Source organism: Mauremys reevesii, linkage group 26 (genome assembly GCF_016161935.1).
Source record: "Mauremys reevesii isolate NIE-2019 linkage group 26, ASM1616193v1, whole genome shotgun sequence".
Classification (NCBI taxonomy): Eukaryota; Metazoa; Chordata; order Testudines; family Geoemydidae; genus Mauremys; species Mauremys reevesii.
In genome coordinates this window covers 12780447-12799008 of record NC_052648.1, presented here as the reverse complement: position 1 = coordinate 12799008, position 18562 = coordinate 12780447, and the positions used below count along the sequence as shown (strand labels likewise).

The 18562-nt window shown below is 65.8% G+C and overlaps 2 protein-coding genes across 4 annotated transcripts in view; one reads left to right on the top strand and one right to left on the bottom strand.

Moving 5' to 3' along the window:
- Nucleotides 1–4056, top strand: part of TBXA2R (thromboxane A2 receptor) — a 68626-nt gene extending 64570 nt beyond the window's left edge. For all 3 annotated transcript variants that reach the window (XM_039515253.1, XM_039515252.1, XM_039515254.1), the window contains one exon: nt 3765–4056. In XM_039515253.1, the coding sequence (XP_039371187.1) occupies nt 3765–4034 (270 nt within the window). In that variant the 3' untranslated portion in view covers nt 4035–4056. The remainder of the gene's footprint in view (nt 1–3764) is intronic.
- A 3269-nt stretch (nt 4057–7325) lies between these two features.
- GIPC3 (GIPC PDZ domain containing family member 3) lies at nt 7326–17996 on the bottom strand. The gene is made up of 6 exons (XM_039515876.1): nt 17736–17996; nt 15769–15954; nt 14401–14581; nt 9046–9158; nt 8049–8130; nt 7326–7480 (listed from the first exon to the last, which is right to left on the bottom strand). Exons 1-6 carry the CDS (start codon nt 17967–17969, stop codon nt 7329–7331), a joined length of 948 nt encoding a protein of 315 aa, XP_039371810.1. The 5' UTR covers nt 17970–17996; the 3' UTR covers nt 7326–7328.
- Nucleotides 17997–18562: the final 566 nt, after the last annotated feature.

The window sequence follows — 18562 nt, the reverse complement described above, 5'->3', positions numbered from 1 at the left end:
GCCGGTGCCCCTCAATCCCGACCCGCAGCCCCCGTTAGCCCAGCCCTGGGCTCCCCCCAGCTCTGCCGGTGCCCCTCAATCCCGACCCGCAGCCCCCGTTAGCCCAGCTCTGGGCTCCCCCCAGCTCTGCCAGTGCCCCTCAATCCCGACCTGCAGCCCCCATTACCCCAGCCCTGGGCTCCCCCCAGCTCTGCTGGTGCCCCTCAATCCCGACCCGCAGCCCCATGCTATCCCAGCTCTGGGCTCCCCGCAGCTCTGCCAGTGCCCCTCAATCCCGACCTGCAGCCCCCGTTAGCCCAGCCCTGGGCTCCCCCAAGCTCTGCTGGTGCCCCTCACTCCCGACCCGCAGCCCCATGCTAGCCAAGTCCTGAGTCTACATGACAACAAAGCCCCAGGGGCAGCACGTCTCAGAGCCTGGGGCACATGCGTGGGGCTGTGGGGCTGCACACTCAGGCTAAAACCAGCCACGTGGATGCTCCCGCTGGGGCTGGAGCTGGAGCTGGAGCTGGGCTGTGAGCCCCTCCCCCCTCCCCGGGTTTCAGAGCCAGGCTCTGGCCTGATCCCAAATGGCTCTGGCCCGTGACAGGTGCCCGGCTGGTGCTGAGCCTCGGTGCCACGCGGGGTGTGTGTGTGTGGGGGGAGGGGTTGCAATGTGTGTGTGTGTGTGTGTGTGTGAGGTTGCAGTGTGTGTGGGGTGGCTTGCTGCGTGTCTGTGGAGGGGGCATTGCAGTGTGTGTGTGGGATTGCAGTGGGGGGGTTGCAGTGTGTGGGGGGGATTGCAGTGGGGGGGGTTGCAGTGTGTGTGGGAGATTGCAGTGTGTGTGTGTGGTTACAGCGTGTGGGGGTTGCAGTGTGTGTGGGGGGTTGCAGTGTGCGTGTGGAGGGGGCGTTGCAGTGTGTGTGTGGGATTGCAGTGTGTGGGGGGGCTGCAATGTGTGTGGGGGGGGTTGCAGTGTGTGTGTGAGATTGCAGTGGGGGGGTTGCAGTGTGTGTGGGGGGGTTGCAGTGTGTGTGGCGGTTGCAGTGTGTGTGTGGAGGGGGGGGTTGCAGTGTGGATGAAGCCTTGAAGTTCTGCTCAGCACAGAGCCCTCGGTGCTCACCCCAGCCTGCAATGCCCCTCATCCAGCCTCCCTGTGGCCAGGGCTGCCGACGGCGGGTTCGGGCCCCCCAGCCAGGGCGGCCCAGCTAAACAGGCTGACGAAGCCGGGCCCCGGGCCCCGGTAATTTGTACCGGCTCCGCCCCCCCCCCGCCCTGTCGGCCCTGCCTGTGGCTTGGCCCCCATCAGCCCTGAGCTGGGGCCCCCCCCCCAGTACGGACAAGCAATAAACAGCATCAGGATCTGGCTGCCCCCCGCCCAGCCGCGCCCCTGGCTTGAGTTCCCCTCTCTGGCCTCACTGACCCCTGCACCTCCCCGCCCAGCCTGACCCCGCTCCAGCGCCCCTCCTGGCCTGACTGACCCCTGCACATCCCCGCCCCTCTCAGCCTGACCCCGCCTCCAGCACCCTCCTGGCCTCACTGACCCCCTAACCCCATCCCAGCCTGACTGACACCCCACCCACACACACCCCCGCCCGTCAGCCTGACTGACACCTCCCCACTCCAGCCCCCGGCCTGACTGACCCCTGCACATCCCCGCCCCTCTCAGCCTGACCACCTCTCCCGCCTCCAGCATCCCCTCCTGGCCTGACTGATCCTCCACATTCCCCGCCCCTCCTGGCCTGATTGACCCACCCAACCCCATCCCTGCCTGACTGACACCCCACACACACACACACTCCCCGCCCCTCTCAGCCTGACTGACACCTCCCCGCCTCCAGCACCCCTCCTGGCCTGACTGACCCCCTGCACATACCCCCGCCCCTCCTGGCCTGATTGACACCTCCACACACACACTCCCGCCCCTCCAGGTCTGACAACCCCTGCCCCCGGCCTGACTGACCAACCCACCCCCGCTCCAGTGCCCCCCCATCTGGTGTGCGTTGACCCATCCCCCCCGGTGCCCTGACTACCCCCATCTGCCCCCCGCCTGGCTAGGCACACCCCACCCCATGTGCCTCAGCCCCTCAGGCAGGCAGACCGGCTCCCCCATGTAGAGGGGAAACTGAGGAACAGGGCGGCTGGGGGCTTGTCCATGGAGGCTGGCAGACCAGGGTCTCAATGCTCCTGAGGCCCAGCCCCATGCACTAGCCACAAAGCCCCCTCATGTCAGTGAGCGGCACCGCACTGGGCAGGGCCCGATCCTGGAGGGGGGGGGGTGGCTCTGTCAGGGCCGGCTTTAGGCCTATTCCACCAATTCCCCCGAATCAGGCCCCGAGCCTAAGAGGGTCCCATGCCCAGTGAGAATCCCTTCCCTGGCTAGAGGCACCTTTTTAATTTTTACTCACCTGGCGGTGCTCTGGCTCTTCGGTGGCACTTCGGCGGCGGGTCCTTCAGTGCTGCCAAAGACCTGGAGCGAGTGAAGGACCCACCGCCAAAGAGAGCACCGCCCGTGAGTACAAGTCCCACGTGTTTTTACATGGGTTTTTTTTTTTTTTTTTAGTCAAAAACTGTTCGAATTGGGCCCCGCACTTCCTAAAGCTGGCCCTGGGCTCTGTGCACAACCAGAATAGAGAGAAATAATAAATCCAACCGCAGGGGGCGCCAGTGTCCCAGCCACAGCCCCACTGAACCCTAGTGGAGGGGTTGGATGGAGAGAGACCCTGTGCAGGGACCCCCGGCTGGGGGCCAGAGCCAGGGAGAGCCCAGGGGCTGGGTGCAGCCAGCAGACGCCCCTGGGAGTCCTTGGCCAGGGAGACGCTGTGCGGCCAGGGGCGGGTGGGGGGATGGACAGACAGACACTGTGTGGCCATAAGCGGTCGGGGGCTGGACAGACAGATGGAGCTGCGCGCCATAGGCGGATGGGGATGGACAGACAGACACTGTGTGACCCCCTGTGGTGGGATGGACAGACGCTGCGTGGCCATAGGCGGGTGGGGGGATGGACAGACAGACGGACGGATGCTGCATGGCCAGAGGCGGGTGGGGGGATGGACAGACAGAAGCTGTGTGGCCATATGCGGATGGGGGAGGGGATGGACAGACAGACAGACACTGCGTGACCCCCTGTGGTGGGATGGACAGATGCTGTGTGGCCATAGGCGGCTGGGGGGATGGACAGACAGACGGACGGACGCTGCACAGCCAGAGGCGGGGGGGGGGATGGACAGACAGAAGCTGCGTGGCCAGATGCGGAGGGGGGAGGGGAGGGACAGACAGACAGACGCTGCGTGACCCCCTGTGGTGGGATGGACAGACAGACAGACGCTGTGTGGCCATAGACGGCTGGGGGGATGGACAGACAGACGCTGCACAGCCAGAGGCGGCTGGGGGGATGGACAGACAGACGAATGGATGCTGCACGGCCAGAGGTGGAACGGGGGGGTGGGGGTGGACAGACAGACAGACGCCGCGTGACCCCCTGTGGTGGGATGACAGATGGACAGATGCTGTGTGGCCATAGACGGCTGGGGGGATGGACAGACGGACGGACGGACGCTGCACGGCCATAGGCAGGTGGGGGGATGGACAGACAGATGCTGCGTGACCCCCTGTGGTGGGATGGACAGACAGACAGATGCTGCGTGACCCCCCTGTGGTGGGCTGGACAGATGGACAGGCAGGGGCAGGACATAGGCCATGGGGCATGACACCGCCGTGGTTGCAGGCCCACTGAGACCCCCTGCCCGCACCTGTTCCTCCCCCTAACCTCTCCCCTCCCCCCCAGATCTTTATCATCCAGACGGTCCTGCAGGAGCCCGCGCCCGACCTGCTGCCCCGCCAGATCCCGCGGCAGACCGAGGAGATGCTGCTCATCTACCTGCGCATGGTCACCTGGAACCAGATCCTGGACCCCTGGGTCTACATCCTCTTCCGCAGGGCCGTGCTGAAGCGCATCTACCCCAGCCTCAAGACACGGCCCTCCATCGGCTCCCTCTACCCCATGCTCAACCCCTCGCTGCGCCGCAAGCTCACCCAGGAGTCCGTGCTGCAGTAGCGGGGGGCATCTGGGCGGGCAGCGAGGAGTGGGCACTGCCAGGGGGGCACGAGGGAGAGACGGGCCCCAGCCGGGACTCAGGCTGCCCCAGGGACAGACGCTTTGGGTTGGCACCTGAACTGATGTTGCCTCCAATCTCTGGGCCCGGCCCGCCTGGCAGCAGGGAGCTGTGGGGCTGAGCTCCCTGCCTGACCCCTGCCAGGAAGCATGAGGTTGGATGCCACAGCCACGAGCTGGCAGAATGGGGAGCTCAGCACCAGCTCCAAAGGCCACGCCCCATCCTGGAGGGTGCCAGCACCCACGGCCCATGTGCTCCTGGGGTGGGTGCTGAGAGCCCCGGGATGGAGATTCCCTCCCCCCCACTCCAACCTCCACGACTCTTGGCTTTACCACTTGGGCAGAAAAACCTCATTTAAAAACTCACAATCGTTGGAGTAGGAGCTGCCCCCCCCACCGAGCACCCCAGCTGCACCCACCACCAGTGCCCCCCCCCCACTGCAAGTGCACCCACTGGCGCGTCGCTCCCGGTGTCCGCCGAGATGCTGCGCCCGGCGCCACACGGGCCGGGGGTCACGGCTGGAATTTCCTGCCTGGGCCTTGGCTGGGTGTTGGACTCGGCCCCATGGACGACAGCCCCCACTGCTGCTTGGAAGGGAGCCATTGTCCCTGCAGCCTGGGGCGGGGGCAGGAGGGGGCTGGGGACGTGCAGGGGGAGGAAGGGAACAGGCTGGCTGGGGGGGCAGGACAGGGAGGGGTCTGTCCGGGGCAGGGGGGGCAGGAATGGGACAGGCTGGCTGGGGGAGGGGGACGGGGGCAGGAAGGAGACGGGGCTATCTAGAGGGGCAGCACAGGGATGGGGGCTGTCCGGGGGCACAGGAAGGGGCTAGGCTGGCTGGGGGAGGAGGTTGGGGGATGTCCAGGGGCAGGGGGCGGTTGGGGGCAGGAAGGGAGGCTGGCTGGGGATGGGGTCTGGCTGGGGGCACAGGAAGGGGACAGGCCAGCTGGGGAGGGGATGGGGGCTATCCAGGGGTGGGGGCTCTTGGGGCTGTCTGGGGGCACATGGGGGCACAGAAAGGGGAGAGGTTGGCTGGGGAGGGTGACAGGGGACTGTCGGGGCAGGAAGGGGAGGCCGGCTGGTGGCACAGGAAGGCCAGGCTGGCTGGGGAAGGGATGGGGGCTATCCAGGGGTTGGGGGCTGTTGGGGGCTGCCTGGGGACGGGGCTGTCTGGGGCACAGGAAGGGGCCAAGGCTGGCTGGGGAAGGGGATGGGGGCTATCCAGGGTGGGGGCTCTTGGGGGCTGCCTGGGGGACGGGGGCTGTCTGGGGGCACAAGGGGGCACAGGAAGGGGCCAGGCTGGCTGGGAGGCAGGCGATCACCTTGGCACGCCGGCAGCAATCCGCACGCTCGTTCCAGCAATAAAAGCCTGGTTGGCCCTGCTCTCGGCGCCTGGCTCTGCCCGGGGAAGGTGCGCGGCGAACACTGGGGAGTTTGTTTTTAACACGGGCCGTCCGGGCTCCGGGCCCTGGGAGACTCTGTGGCCGACTGGAGAGCGGCCGGGCAGGCGCAGCTCTGGGGCGCCGCACGGGGAAGGGACTTTAAAGCTCGTGGAGGTTGGCTTGTCAGGAGAGAGCTCCCGGCCCCCCAGCCCAGGCACTCTGCGGCCCTTCCCCCGCCTGACAGGATCTAACAAACGGGGGGGCTTGTGCTTTGGGGTTGGGGCCCTTTGGGCCGTTCGCCTGCCACGTTTCCCACTGTTTCCTCCACAACCACAGGAGCCAGAAACTGACCTTGTTTGTTTGTTTTTAATGAACGCCCAGATTGTCCCACGATCCCGGGACTCCAGGAGCTGGGGCTCTGAGAAATGCGTCACATATCATGAAACGTGAGCTCACACGGCGACTCCTGCCCGGCCCGGCTCTCTCCCATCAGCTGCGGCTCCTCATCTCAGCCCTCAGGGGCCCTGGGCTTCCGGGGCAAACGAGCAGAGAAATATGGAGGCTTTGAACAAACCGAAGCCGCCTGGCTCTGCCCCGATCGCTGCCAGGGGGCCTGGCTCCTCCATGCGCCGGGGTGGGGCTAGGGCCGGCGGGGGGGGACAGGTGGCCAGGGCAGCCCTTCCCCCTCGTGGCCTCCCTTGAGGCTGCCACCCAGAATGGTCCCTGCCTGGCGAGGAGCCCGGCTGGGCCCAGCAAGCGGCTCCACGGGGCTGGCCAGCACCAGCGGGCGAGACGGGGTCTGACCCACGCCCCCGGGCGGGAGGGCACTGGGGCCCGACTGGCCCCGCAGCCGCAGGTCCCCACAAGAGAGAGCCCCCAGCAGGCCTGCGGAGCCGGCACCCCACCCCGATCTGCTGGGGGGGCTGAGGCTCCTCCCTCCCCGATTGCCCCCCACGCCAGCCGGGGCTGGCTGCTGCCTTCATGCCGCTCCCCACCTCTGCAGGCCCCAGACGTCGGCAACAGCCGCTGAGCCAGGTCCCTGGGCCCCTTCGGCCCCGGGCAGCCAGAAAGTGCCACCTTGACCCAGCCCTGTGCACGACCGGGGGTCCCACTGCTGCCCCCCGGCCCCGTCTGGGGCACAGCCCGGGCTTGCCATGGGCCCAGGGGTGGTGGGCAAAACACCCCCACGGAGACGCTTGGCCCTGCAGCGGCCAACAAGCCCAATGGGGGAGGCTGCTGCACTGACCCAGCTGCCCCCAGAGCCAGGCTCCTGTCCCCCCAAAGCCGGGCCCCTCGCCCCCAGAGCCGGGCCCCTGTCCCCTGGGCCCCCAGAGCCGGGCCCCTGTCCCCTGGGCCCCCACAGCTGGGCCCCTGCCCCCTCACCCCTCAGAGCCGGGCCCTTGCCCCCTCGCCCGCTGGCTGGCTGGGGGGGGGGGAGTCATCGGCACAAAGGGGGAGGAAAGGGTCAGAGTCGCACCAGCCCCACGTCCCCACATGGGTCCTGGCCTGTCCCCCCTTCCCCAGGGTTCCCCCAACTGCCCCCCGGGCTCAGCCCCAGCCCTGGCCGCTATGCAGGGGGCAGAAGGGGGAGGCCGCGATGGACCCACTGAGGCCCTGAGGAGCTGCCAGCTCTTGGGCTCGTAGCCAGGATGGGCACCACGGCCTGGACTAGCCCCCCCCCCGCCCCGCCCCGGGCCCACCACCCCATCTCACTAGGGCCTGGCTCCTCGGAGGGGCAGGCGCTGGGCCCGGGCGCCGCAGGGCTCCCCCCAGAGCAGGAGGACGGGGGCTGCCGCTGGGGCGGGAGGGAGCACATAGCCGGGGAGCAGGCGGCACAGGCCAAGCGCTCCGCCCCCCCTATTTCCTGCCCCCCTTGGCTCCGCTGATGGCGGCCCAGACCTCGGCCACGAACTCGCCCGGGAACGCGAACTCGCCCAGCACCGAGTCCAGGCTCTTGGCAAAGTCCGCGGGGCTCAGGCACTCCCGGGCCACCTCCACCATGGTTGAGGCTACGGAGAGAGGACAGAGCTCAGCTGGGGGGCAGGGCTACGGGCCGGGCCCCGACACCCCCGGGACAGGCCCTGGGGCCGAGGGACCTGCTGAGAAGGGCAACGAGGCAGTGGCCCAGCCTGCCCTCCCCCGAGTCACCCGTGCCCAGCCCCTGCCCTCCCCCCCATCACCGGGAACCAGCCCCTGCCCTCCCCGCCCCCCCGGGACCCCGCCCCGGCCCTCCCCCCCAACACCGGGGCCCAGCCCCTGCCATCCCCCGGGCCCAGCCCCTGCCCTCCCGCCATCACCTGTGCCCAGCCCCTGCACTCCCCTCATCACCGGGAACCAGCCCCTGCCCTCCCCATCACCGGGGCCCAGCCCTGCTCCTCCCCGGGACCCAGCCCCGGCCCTCCCGCCGCCCCCGGGACCCAGCCCCTGCCCTCCCCCCGCATCACCAGGGCCCAGCCCCGGCCCTCCCCCCGCATCACCGGGGCCCAGCCCCTGCCCACCCCCCGCATCACCGGGGCCCGGCCCCTGCCCTCCCCAGGACCCTGGAACCTGTCCCCCCCGGGACCCAGCCCCGCTCACCCAGCTCCACGTCCCGGATGCCCATGTAACTCTCCAGCAGGTCGTCCACGCTCCGGGCAGCCGCCTCCTCCCGGGCGCTGGGCTGTGGGCAGGGGCCGGGTCACTGGAGGCTCAACCATCGCAGCCCCCAGTCGCCGCAGGGAGCTGGAGCGGAGGCCCCGGGCCAGGCCCAGTGTCAGGCCTGGCTCCATGGGAGGGGCCTTCGTGGACTGGGGCGCACCCCCCACGGGCACAGGGGCTGGCGGAGGGGAGCCCCTGGGGGGGGAGGGGCCTTGGCCAGATGGACCCGACTGTGCACCAAGGGGGTTCCCTGGCCCAACCCAGACCAGCTTTTTGCTCCTTGCTGGTTTTGGACCCCCCACAGGGTCACCTCCCCCAGCCCCGGATCGGGGCCCCCTGGCATGGAGAGCGGCTACACTGGGCCGGCCCTGGACTCCCCCCCCGCCCAGGCGGAGAGCAGGGGGCACCGACAGGAAACGGCCCCTTTGCAGCACCGGGGTGGGGTGGGGAGCAGGTACCCGCCCCCCCAGCCCTGCCTGGCTCCGCGACAGCCGGCCGGTGAGTGTACACGCGTGTCTGTGTGCGCACAGCCAGGCGTGACGAGGGGCATCTCTGGCGCTGTGCACGTTTTCACACGACTGTCCCCCCTGGCATGGCCTAGGGGCGGTGACTGTGTGTACAGCACCGTGCACGCATGGGACTCACTGCACCCACCTGTGTGAGCCCGTGTAGTCACTGGCACCCGTGCCCAGGCCCCTGGCTCCCTCGCCCTGCAGGTCCTGGAGTTGCCTCCTCTCGCTAGGACGCCTGGGTCCTTGGGCAGAGCTCCGGTGGTGGGGGGCTGGGCGGGGGGCGGGAGTGGCAGCAGCCAGCTTTGGGGAATGGCAGTGTGAGCCCCCCTCACAGGCCCCCGGGGATTTCACCCCATACACGTATCCTCCCCCTTTGCCTCCTCCCCCGATTCGGTTGTGGGGAGGGGATACACCCCCCAACTTACCAGCTCCTCCAGGCTGGCGGCGCCCCGGGCACGCAGCCGCAGGGTCTCCTTGCCACTGGCCCCCTTGCCCTCGCCCGGGCACTTGCTGCTCTTGGTCCTCTGCCCGATCATATCTGGGGGGCAGGCGAGGGGGCTGCTCAGAGCGGGTACCAGGGTGGGCACAGGGTCCTGGTGTCTTTCCCTAGTGCCAGGGCACCATGCCCAGCTCGGGAGCAAAGACCCAGCTCCACCTGGGACACCCCCTGGGGGCCTGGGCAACGGGCCCCTGGCCCAACCCCCCCCCATCCTCCCGCACAGGAAGTCCCAGGAAGTGACTGACCCCTGGCAGTGGGTGGGGGTGGATCAGCCCGCTAGGGCCTATCACACTCTGGGGCTCTGTCAACTGGCCTATCCAGGGTCTGCCCCACATGGGAGCCTGGGGCACCCCAGGGAGAACAGCCTAAGCTCCACTGAACATCACCCCAAAAGTAGAGCACAGAGCCCTTCTCTCTGCATGGCTGGAATGCAGCCACCTCTGGGGTGGAACGTGGCAGCTGATCCACAGAGCCCATTGTCAAGGGCTGCGTGAGGACCAAGTATCCCTTGGATGCCTGCAGCCCGGGGGTGTTGAGGGGCAGTGTGGAGGGCATGTGGGGGAGGGCAGTAGTGGGGGTAAATCAGTGTCGGGGGACGTGGGCTGTGGTGGGTTGTGGGGGGGGAGGGGCAGTTGGGTGCTGGAGGGCCGTGGGAAAGATTAAAAGCTGCAGCGAGGCTGGGAACGGCATTAACTCGTTCTAGCAATAGCTCAGCCAGTGCAGGCAGCCCCCGGCCCCAACGGGGTGCACAGTCGCCTTGATCCCCCAGCTGCGCAGTGGGTGGAAGCGGAAAGCCCCAAACTGGTCCCAGGCCTGAATTAATGGGATCCGAGCTCCCTTCCCCAATTAACACAATTAACTCCCACCTCAAACTAGGGCCGCCCACTTTCTAACCACAGAAAACTACACATCCTTGCCCACCCCCTGCCCCTCGACCCCGCCCCTGCCCCAAAGCCCCTCCCTCCATCACTCACTCTCCCCCACCCTCATTCACTCGCTCGTTTTCACTGGGCTGGGGCAGGGTTGCAGGAGGGGTGAGGGCTCTGGCTGGGGGTGCAGGCTCTGGGGTGGGGCTGAGGGGTTTGGAGTGCGGGTAGGGGTTCTGGGCTGGGGCAGGGGGTTGGGGCACAGGAGGGATTTGGGGTGCAGGCTCTGGGCAGCACTTCCCTCGGGTGGCTCCCGGACGTGGCTGGCATGTCCGGCTCCTTGGTGAAGGGATGGCCAGGGAGCTCTGCGTGCTGTCTCCACCTACAGGCACCGCCCCCGCAGCTCCCATTGGCCGAGGTTCCTGGCCAATGGAGCTGCAGAGCCAGCGCTCAGGGCGGGGGCAGCGCAGGGAGCCCCCATGGCTGCCCCTGTGCCTAGGAGCTGGACATGTCGGCCGCTTCCGGGAGAGCAGGCAGGGAGTCTGCCAGCCCCGTGCCAACCGGACTTTTACCGGCCCAGTCAGCAGTGCTGCCCGGAGCTGCCTGGGTCCCTTTTCGACTGGGTGTTCCGGTCGAAACCCGGATGCCTGGCAACCCTACCTCAAACCAGGGGCCAATGGCCGGGCCCAGCCCCGGGGAGTCCCTCGGCCCCAGCAGCGCCCCCGGAGGCAGCAGGTCACATGCCGGGTACAGGCTTCAGCACCGGGCCCAGTCGTGCTGTCAGCGCCCCCGGTGGGAGACACTGACATGGGCTGCCCGACATTCCCCAGGGGAGCAGGAGACAGGGGGCAGGTGGAGGCCGGGGGAGGGGGGAAGGAAGGGGGAATGGAAGAACCCCAGGGCTGTACCATGGCTTCCTGGCCCCCTCCCTTCCCACCAGGGCAGCCCCCACGGCTCAGACGCAGCAGCCACATTCGGGGGATGGGGCCAGCAGGGCTGGGGGAGGCTTGGGCACGTCATGAGAACGTCACGCTGCCCAGCAGGGCGGCGACCCTGCTCCAGAAGGTCCTTGGCTTGAAGAGCAGAGGGTGACGCAGGCCGGGGCCGAGAGGCACTGCTAGAGCTGGGTTGGAGACCCCAGGCTGGAGTGGGCAGGAGGGGGCTGAGGGTCGGGATTGTGGAGCACCGGCAGAGTGGGGGGGCTGCGGGTCGGGAGTGAGTGGCACCACAGAGTGGGGCAGAGCTGCGGGTCGGGAGTGAGGGGCACCGCAGAGTGGGGCAGAGCTGCGGGTCGGGAGTGCGGCGCGCTGGCAGCGGGGGGGGGCTGTGGGTCGGGAGTGAGGGGCACCGCAGAGTGGGGCGGAGCTGCGGGTCGGGAGTGAGGAGCGCTGGCAGAGTGGGGGGGCTGTGGGTCGGGAGTGAGGGGCACCGCAGAGTGGGGCGGAGCTGCGGGTCGGGAGTGAGGAGCGCTGGCAGAGTGGGGGGGCTGCGGGTCGGGAGTGGGGGGCACCGCCGAGTGGGGCGGAGCTGAGGGTTGGGAGGGAGGAGCGCAGGCAGAGGGGCGGGGCTGTGGGTCGGGAGTGAGGGGCACCGCAGAGTGGGCGGAGCTGCGGGTCGGGAGTGAGGAGCGCTGGCAGAGTGGGGCTGGGTCGGGAGTGGGGCACCGCAGAGTGGGGCGGAGCTGCGGGTCGGGATTGTGGAGCACCGGCAGAGTGGGGGGGCTGCGGGTCGGGAGTGAGTGGCACCACAGAGTGGGGCAGAGCTGCGGGTCGGGAGTGAGGAGCGCTGGCAGAGTGGGGGGGCTGCGGGTCGGGAGTGAGGAGCGCTGGCAGAGCTGCGGAGGAGCGTTTTGGGTGGCCCAGGCGGCGGCTGTTTAATGTTCTCTGTACCATTCGCTGGGAGATGGGCTGCGGGGGCTCAGGGCTTTCCCACCCCTAACATCACTGGTCCTACAAACCCAGGCCAGATGTAGGATGGACTCATGGGTCAGACACTCTGGGCTGGGACCCAGGATCGGGACTCAGTGCCCAGCTCGACCATAGACTCGCTGTGACCCCAGACCACATCCCCTCCCTGCACCCGTCTGACAATGGAGACACTGCGCCACAGTCCTAAAGTCTGCCACAGTAATGCCCCTCACTCCCGACCCGCAGACCCTGCCAGCCCAGCCCTGGGGTCCCCCCACCAGCTCAGCCGGTGCCCCTCACTCCCGACCCGCAGACCCTGCCAGCCCAGCCCTGGGGTCCCCCACCAGCTCAGCCGGTGCCCCTCACTCCCGACCCGCAGACCCTGCCAGCCCAGCCCTGGGGTCCCCCACCAGCTCAGCCGGTTCCCCTCACTCGCGACCCGCAGACCCTGCCAGCCCAGCCCTGGGGTCCCCCCACCAGCTCAGCCGGTGCCCCTCACTCCTGACCCGCAGCCTGGGGTCTCTACTGACGAGTGATTCCCAGTTATTCTGAATGCTGGTTCTGTGATAAGGGCCATAGGCGGCAGGTTTGTATAATTTTTGGTGGGGCCCAAAATGGTGGTGCCCCCCTACTCCCGCCCTGTAAGCCGATATAAAATGAAGCTACAACGCGTCAGTGCCACAAGATTACAAGGGTCAATTAAAAGTGGAAAGTCAGAAGCAGCACTTGCCTACTTCAATATACAGTATTATATTTTGTTGCACCTGTTGTGATGAAGTGGGAATGTTCTTAATATTTTCTCTGAATACTGTGTGGGTGCCTCAGTTTCCCCTGCAAGATGCCAACTGAAGGTGTTGGGGACAAAGAGATCAGGTGGCCTCCTTGTCCGGAAGAGACACAGAGGCCAGAGGAGGGAGTGTCAGTTTGGAGCTGGCTGGGGAAATGGGGAGAGACCCAGAACTTGGTTCTGGGCTCCCCACCCCCCAGATGGACCCTGACAGGGGTTCTGTTTTCTGTACCAACAAGCTCTGTTTAAACTGTGTTCCCGTCATCTAATAAACCTTCTGTTTTACTGTCTGGCTGAGAGTCACATCTGACTGCGGAGTTGGGGTGCAGCGACCTCTGGTTGCCCCAGGACCAGCCTGGGCAGACTCACTTTGGAAAGTGCATGGTGTGGAAGGGCTGAATGCTCCGAGGTCAGACCCAGGAAGGTGTAAGCTTCTTGCCCTGGAGACAGTCTGCTCCGAGAGAGGAGGCTCCCCCAGAGTCCTGACTGGCTTTGTATGGAGTTGTTCCAAAGCATCCCAGCATCCCCTTCCACACCGTGCACTTCCCAGAAGTCCGCACAGGCACTGACACTCCCTCCTCCGGCCTTTGTCTCTTTTCCAGGCATTAGGAGGCCACCCGATCTCTCTGTTCTCCAACACCTTCAGTTGGCACCTTGCAGGGGAAACTGATTTGGGAGAAATGAAGTAAAAGCTGCCCCTACCGAGCTTGAGCACTCCTGAATTTTGAGGTGTTCAAATCTGGAAGGCAGGTGCTGGGGGTGGGAGAGGGCTGTGGGCTCCATGGGGGAGCATGGCAGCAACTGTCTGGAGCTGCACGGAGCCAGATACGCTGGTCTGAGTGGCACAGTAAGCGGTTTGGGGGTTGGAGAAGAGGTAGGGAGTTCCGGGGGGCAGTCAAGGGACAAGGAGCGGGCGGTTGGTGGGGGCAGAGGTTCGAAGGGGCAGTCAGGGGACAGGCAGCAATTGGATAGGCATGGGAGTCCAGGAGGTTTATCAGGGGACAGGTAGGGGGTGCGGTCCTGGGGGGGAAGTTGGGTGGGGTCTCAGGAGGGGGCAGTTGGGGACAAGGAGAAGGGAGGCTTAGATAGGGGCTGAGGTCCTAAGGGGCAGTTAGGGGCAGGGGTCTCGGGAGGGGGTAATCGGGGAACAAGGACCAGTGGTGCTTATATAGGGGGTGGAGGTCCTGGGGAGCAGTTGGGGCCGGGGTCTGGGGAGGGGGCAATCAGCGGCCAGGGGCTGGGATTCAAAGGGCTCTGGGCTGCTGGCAGCCGCGGGGATCCCAGAGCCCTTTAAATCCCGCAGCGGGCAGCCCAGAGCCTCCCTGCCCGCTGCGGCGGGGAGCCCAGAGCCCTTTAAATCTCAGCTGCGGCCGGGAGCCCTCTGATTCCCGGCCGCGGCTGGGATTTAAAGGGCTCTGGGCTGCCAGCAGCGCAGAGCAGGGGAGAAACCTAGCTCCAAATATTGCTGGAGCAGAGCCCCTGTCTGTGAATATTCCTGGGGCTAAAGCCCCAGGAGCCCATATACGTTGGCGCCCATGATAAGGGCAAATCTGCAGCAGCTTGTGATGCTCAGGCAGCCAGTTTAACCCCCATCCCCTGGGTCAAAGGCCAAGGGCAGCAAACACTTGACCCTGCGGTTGCAGAGTGGCTGTGTGCATGTGTGCTTGTGCACGTGTGTGCACGTACTTGTGCACGTGTGTGCTTGTGCACGTGTAACTCACCAAAGGCCCGTTTGGGCTGCACCAGCCTCAGAGTGAAGGGCTGGGCCCTGGGCAGCTCCCGCAGCATCTTGGCAACTTCATAGTGGCGGCAGCCCACGATGCTCTGGTCGTTGATGGCCTCGATGCTGTCGCCCACGCACACGGTCTGGACGCGGTTCATGATGCTCCCGTCCTTGATCCTCTGCAGCACGGGACACGCCGGTCAGCGGGGGCAGGGGGCGGCGCGAGGACACCGCCGGGGGGGAGCGCAGGACACGCCGGTCAGCGGGGGCAGGGGGCGGCGCGAGGACACAGCCAGAGGGGGGGCAGCACGGGACACGCCGGTCAGCGGGGGCAGGGGGTGGCGCGAGGACACAGCCGGGGTGGGGGGGCGCACAGGACACGCCGGTTAGCGGGGGCCGGGGGGGGTATTTGCCTCCCTCCCCCCAGCTCCAGGACTCTGTGGGGGGGGGACGATCCGCAGGGCTCTGACCCACCCCGCCCAATCTCCCGGCACCAGCAGCAGGTGCTGCCAAGGAAGGTGCAGGAATCCCTGCAGGCAGCACTACAGTGACCTGTCCTGGGGCCAGGCCCCTCCTGACCCCGCAGCTAGAGGCTGGCTCAGGCCCTGAAGCAGGGGGGCTGCAGGTGAGATCAGAGGCCCCCGCTCCGCTTTCCCCAGAGCAGCCCGGCTCTCAGAGCCTTTCGGCCAAGCTCTCTCCGCCGCCTCCTCGAACGAGGCTCTCTCTGTTTGGCGCCATTTCCTCCATGTCCCCATTCATCCCCATCTGACTCCATGTGCTGTGTGCAGTGAATGGGGCCGTTACATGTGTGGGGAGATGATTTTAATGAGAAGAAATATCTGTAAACTCTCTGCTCCCGACTCAGCAGTCCCAGGGCCGGACTGCATGAGCCGCCCCATGGGCCATCTCCTGGAAACCAGCCTTCCTCGCCCCCGGCCCCATCCTGAACGGTCAATATTTCGATTGAGAAACGCCACCTGGTGCCTCATGGGAGTTGCAGTTCAGTGATTGTTGCTCCTACCCTCCTCTAGGGGCCGGCTTTCCTGGTTGGACTACTACTTCCATGATGCACCAGGCTCTCCCCTCTCGGTGAGGCATCATGGGAGATAGAGTCCAGCTGGGGAGTAAGGCAAATGGGAACATGAAACAGCCAAACTGTGGCTCCCAGGGGCACCATGGCAGGGTTCCCAACTCTAGACAGTTTGGGTGTCGGGGGTGCAGGTTTTTAACAGAGGTTTCCCACAAGAAGCCGACAGCCACTTTTCACCAAACCCCCAATTTTCCATTAACCCCCCCGCCATGGATAATCCCTGGCACGATTCCCCCTCCACCCCTGCGGCTCCTCCAGCCCATGGCCCTCACCCACCTTGATGAAGGCATAGCCTGCCCCGTTGTCGGTGATGGTCAGCCCCAGCGCATCCTCCGTCTTGGTCACCTCCACCTCCTTGGTGTCGCCCCGCACGTGTGCGAAGATGAAATCCTCCAGGCCGATCTGGCCCCCCAGCAGCTTCTGCATGTCCACCTTGTGGGTGTTGAGGGTGCAGAAGAGGATCTGCCAGAGAGCAGCTCCCTCACCATTCTGCCCACCGGAGTGGGAAGCTTGGAACACACTCAGCAGGGCAGCGGCTGGCATGCACCAGAGGGGCACAGAGCACCCAGAACCATGGCAGCCCCACCCGCACGTGGGAAATTACCTGGAATTCTGCTTTTTGCCTGGGGGGGGGGGGGACAAGCCGGTCCTGGGGCTTATTCTATCTATTTTTGTGCATTGAGGATCACGTGAAAGGCGCTTGCCTCAAGAAAAGGGAGATGGGCCAATCGGGGAAGCGAACCTTGCGTTTGTTGGACACGTTCCCTTTCCCGACTGCAGCCACTTGTGAAAACGGAGGCCCACGACCACACGCAACAACCCCACATTATTCCTGAGCAGCGCCCTGAGCCAAACACCTTTCGGGTGACCATCACTGTGCAAAAATAAACAAACCACCCACAGAACTAAGCCATCCCCACGCAGCCTTCACTGGAACTCCAGGGTCTGCAACTCAGAATGGGCAAAACTAGGTGCATTTCAAACATGACGGGGGTTTGTTTTGTTATTCTAGAAGCAGGTTGGCTGTGGGTTAATTAACCAGACTGGATTCAGTACATTTCCTGACTCTGACAGATCAGGCAAATTTCTTAGTTGCTCTGTGCCTCAGTGACCCCATCTGTAAAATGAGGAAAACCATCCTTCCCTGTCGGGCTTGTTTGGATTTCACACTCTTCAGAGACAGGGCCTGGCTGACGGTGTTTGTGCAGCGCCCAGCACAATCAGGGCCTGGGTTCGGTTGGGGTCTCTAGGATGCACTGACGAATAACGAGGGTGAATTTCTGAGACATGGATCTGGAGTCTCCCGTACACTATGCTGCCGGAGCCACAGCTGAGGTCGCAAGCTTGACCCCGACAAGATGGAGGGGCAGGGGCAGGCTCTCAGAGAGCACCCGCAGCAGCACGGGTTCCTGCGGCCCTGCCCAGGAGTAGTGAACTAGGCGTGAACAGGAACAACACGAGGGAGCTGACGGGCAGCCTCAGCTCTGCCCACACGAGAGCGATCCCCGTTTCATGCACGCTCCTGAGCAGCATCAGAGGGTAACAAGTGAGAGTCACAACTCGCCTGGGCTGGATCGAACCAGGTTAAAGGTGAGAGCTCCAGCAGCCCATTGCTGACCCCCCAGGCCAGCAGAACCCCTACGGGGCAATCGGCGGAATAACGTGCCTCTCCCTAGCGCCATTCAGCTCAAAGCACCCAGCCCCATGGGGTAGGCAGCCAGCCACGGCATAGGTAAACCTGTGCCAGCTGGTCCTGAGAGTCCCAGGTTTCTTGGCTACGGAACAAACCATCCAGAGCTCTTATCGCCCGTACTGATCCGCAGCCGCTTCTAGGCGCAGATCTTTGGAAAGGTGGGGAAGCCGGGGAAGCCGTGTCTTGCCCAGGGTCACAGAGAGAGCCCAGGGCTCCCGCCCACAGGGGGCTTGGTAATGACCATACCGGATCGGCATGTACCAGACGGACCCTGGCGCATAGCTGAGGACCCGGGGCCTGGAAGGCAGCCCAGGCCTAGGCAGACGCTCCATGGCGTCCTGCAGCGTAACCAGAGAGCTTGGTGTTAACCCTCTGGTGACCAGGGCCAGCCAGCTGGAACGTGCAGGGCTCCAACGTGCCCCCTCCAGATTGAGGGCAGTGGGGAGCCTCGGCCCCTGCACGGGTGCGTCGGGCTCAGGTATCCTGGCTCTTCGGCTGGGTTAGCCGCTGCCCCCCCGTCCCCCCCCCCCCCCCACTGCTCCTGCCTCACCTCCGTGGGAGAGATGCCGAAGACCTGGGCGATTTTGGCGTACAGCTCCTTCACGTTGCTGAAGCCCTCGATCTTGCCCGTGGGGCTGCCGTGGGCAAGCTGCGTGTGGAAGACCAGCCTGGGCCGGACCCGCGGGGATGGCTGCGAGCAGGCAGCGGGGGCACCATCCCCGGCTCTCCCCACTTCAGGCGAGGCCTCTGTGGCCCCCTGCTCCGGGGACACCCCGTTCTCCATGGGCTTCTCCTCCTCCTCCTCGCCTGATCTCTGCAGCATCCTGCCGCCCTGCTTTCAGGGCCACGATGGGAGCTGCCCCCACTGAATTATAGATGGCTCCAGCTCCCAGCCCAGCGAATCTGATCCCCGGAGCGCAGGTAATTCAAGGAGCGTCAGATGAGCTCCCCTCCATGCCGGCAGGGCTCCAAGCTGCAGGGACCTGGGGGGTGGGAAGATCCAGCAGCAACCCCCCGGGAAGAGCTGCTCTGCTGAGGGGTTACGAGGGGCAACGGGGATTTGGCTGTTCCACCACCGCAGCTTCCAGCTAACGGCCAGAGGGTGTTTACCACCAGGAGAGAGACCCTATAAAAACAGCACCTTCTGAAGCACTTACGATGGGTCACTGCCAAGGACTGAAGCAGCAATTTGGGGATGTATGTGCACCAGCTTTTGGCACCTGGGCTCTGGTCACTGCAAGGCAGCAGCAGTCACACACCTGGAGGGGAACAAAGGACCGTGCTAGGTTCCCAGGGGTTACATACTTCCCCTGGCCAGGGGCACTGCGCCCGAGCCCCGGAGACGGGCAGCTGTTCAAACCCCACTGGCCAGGAAAT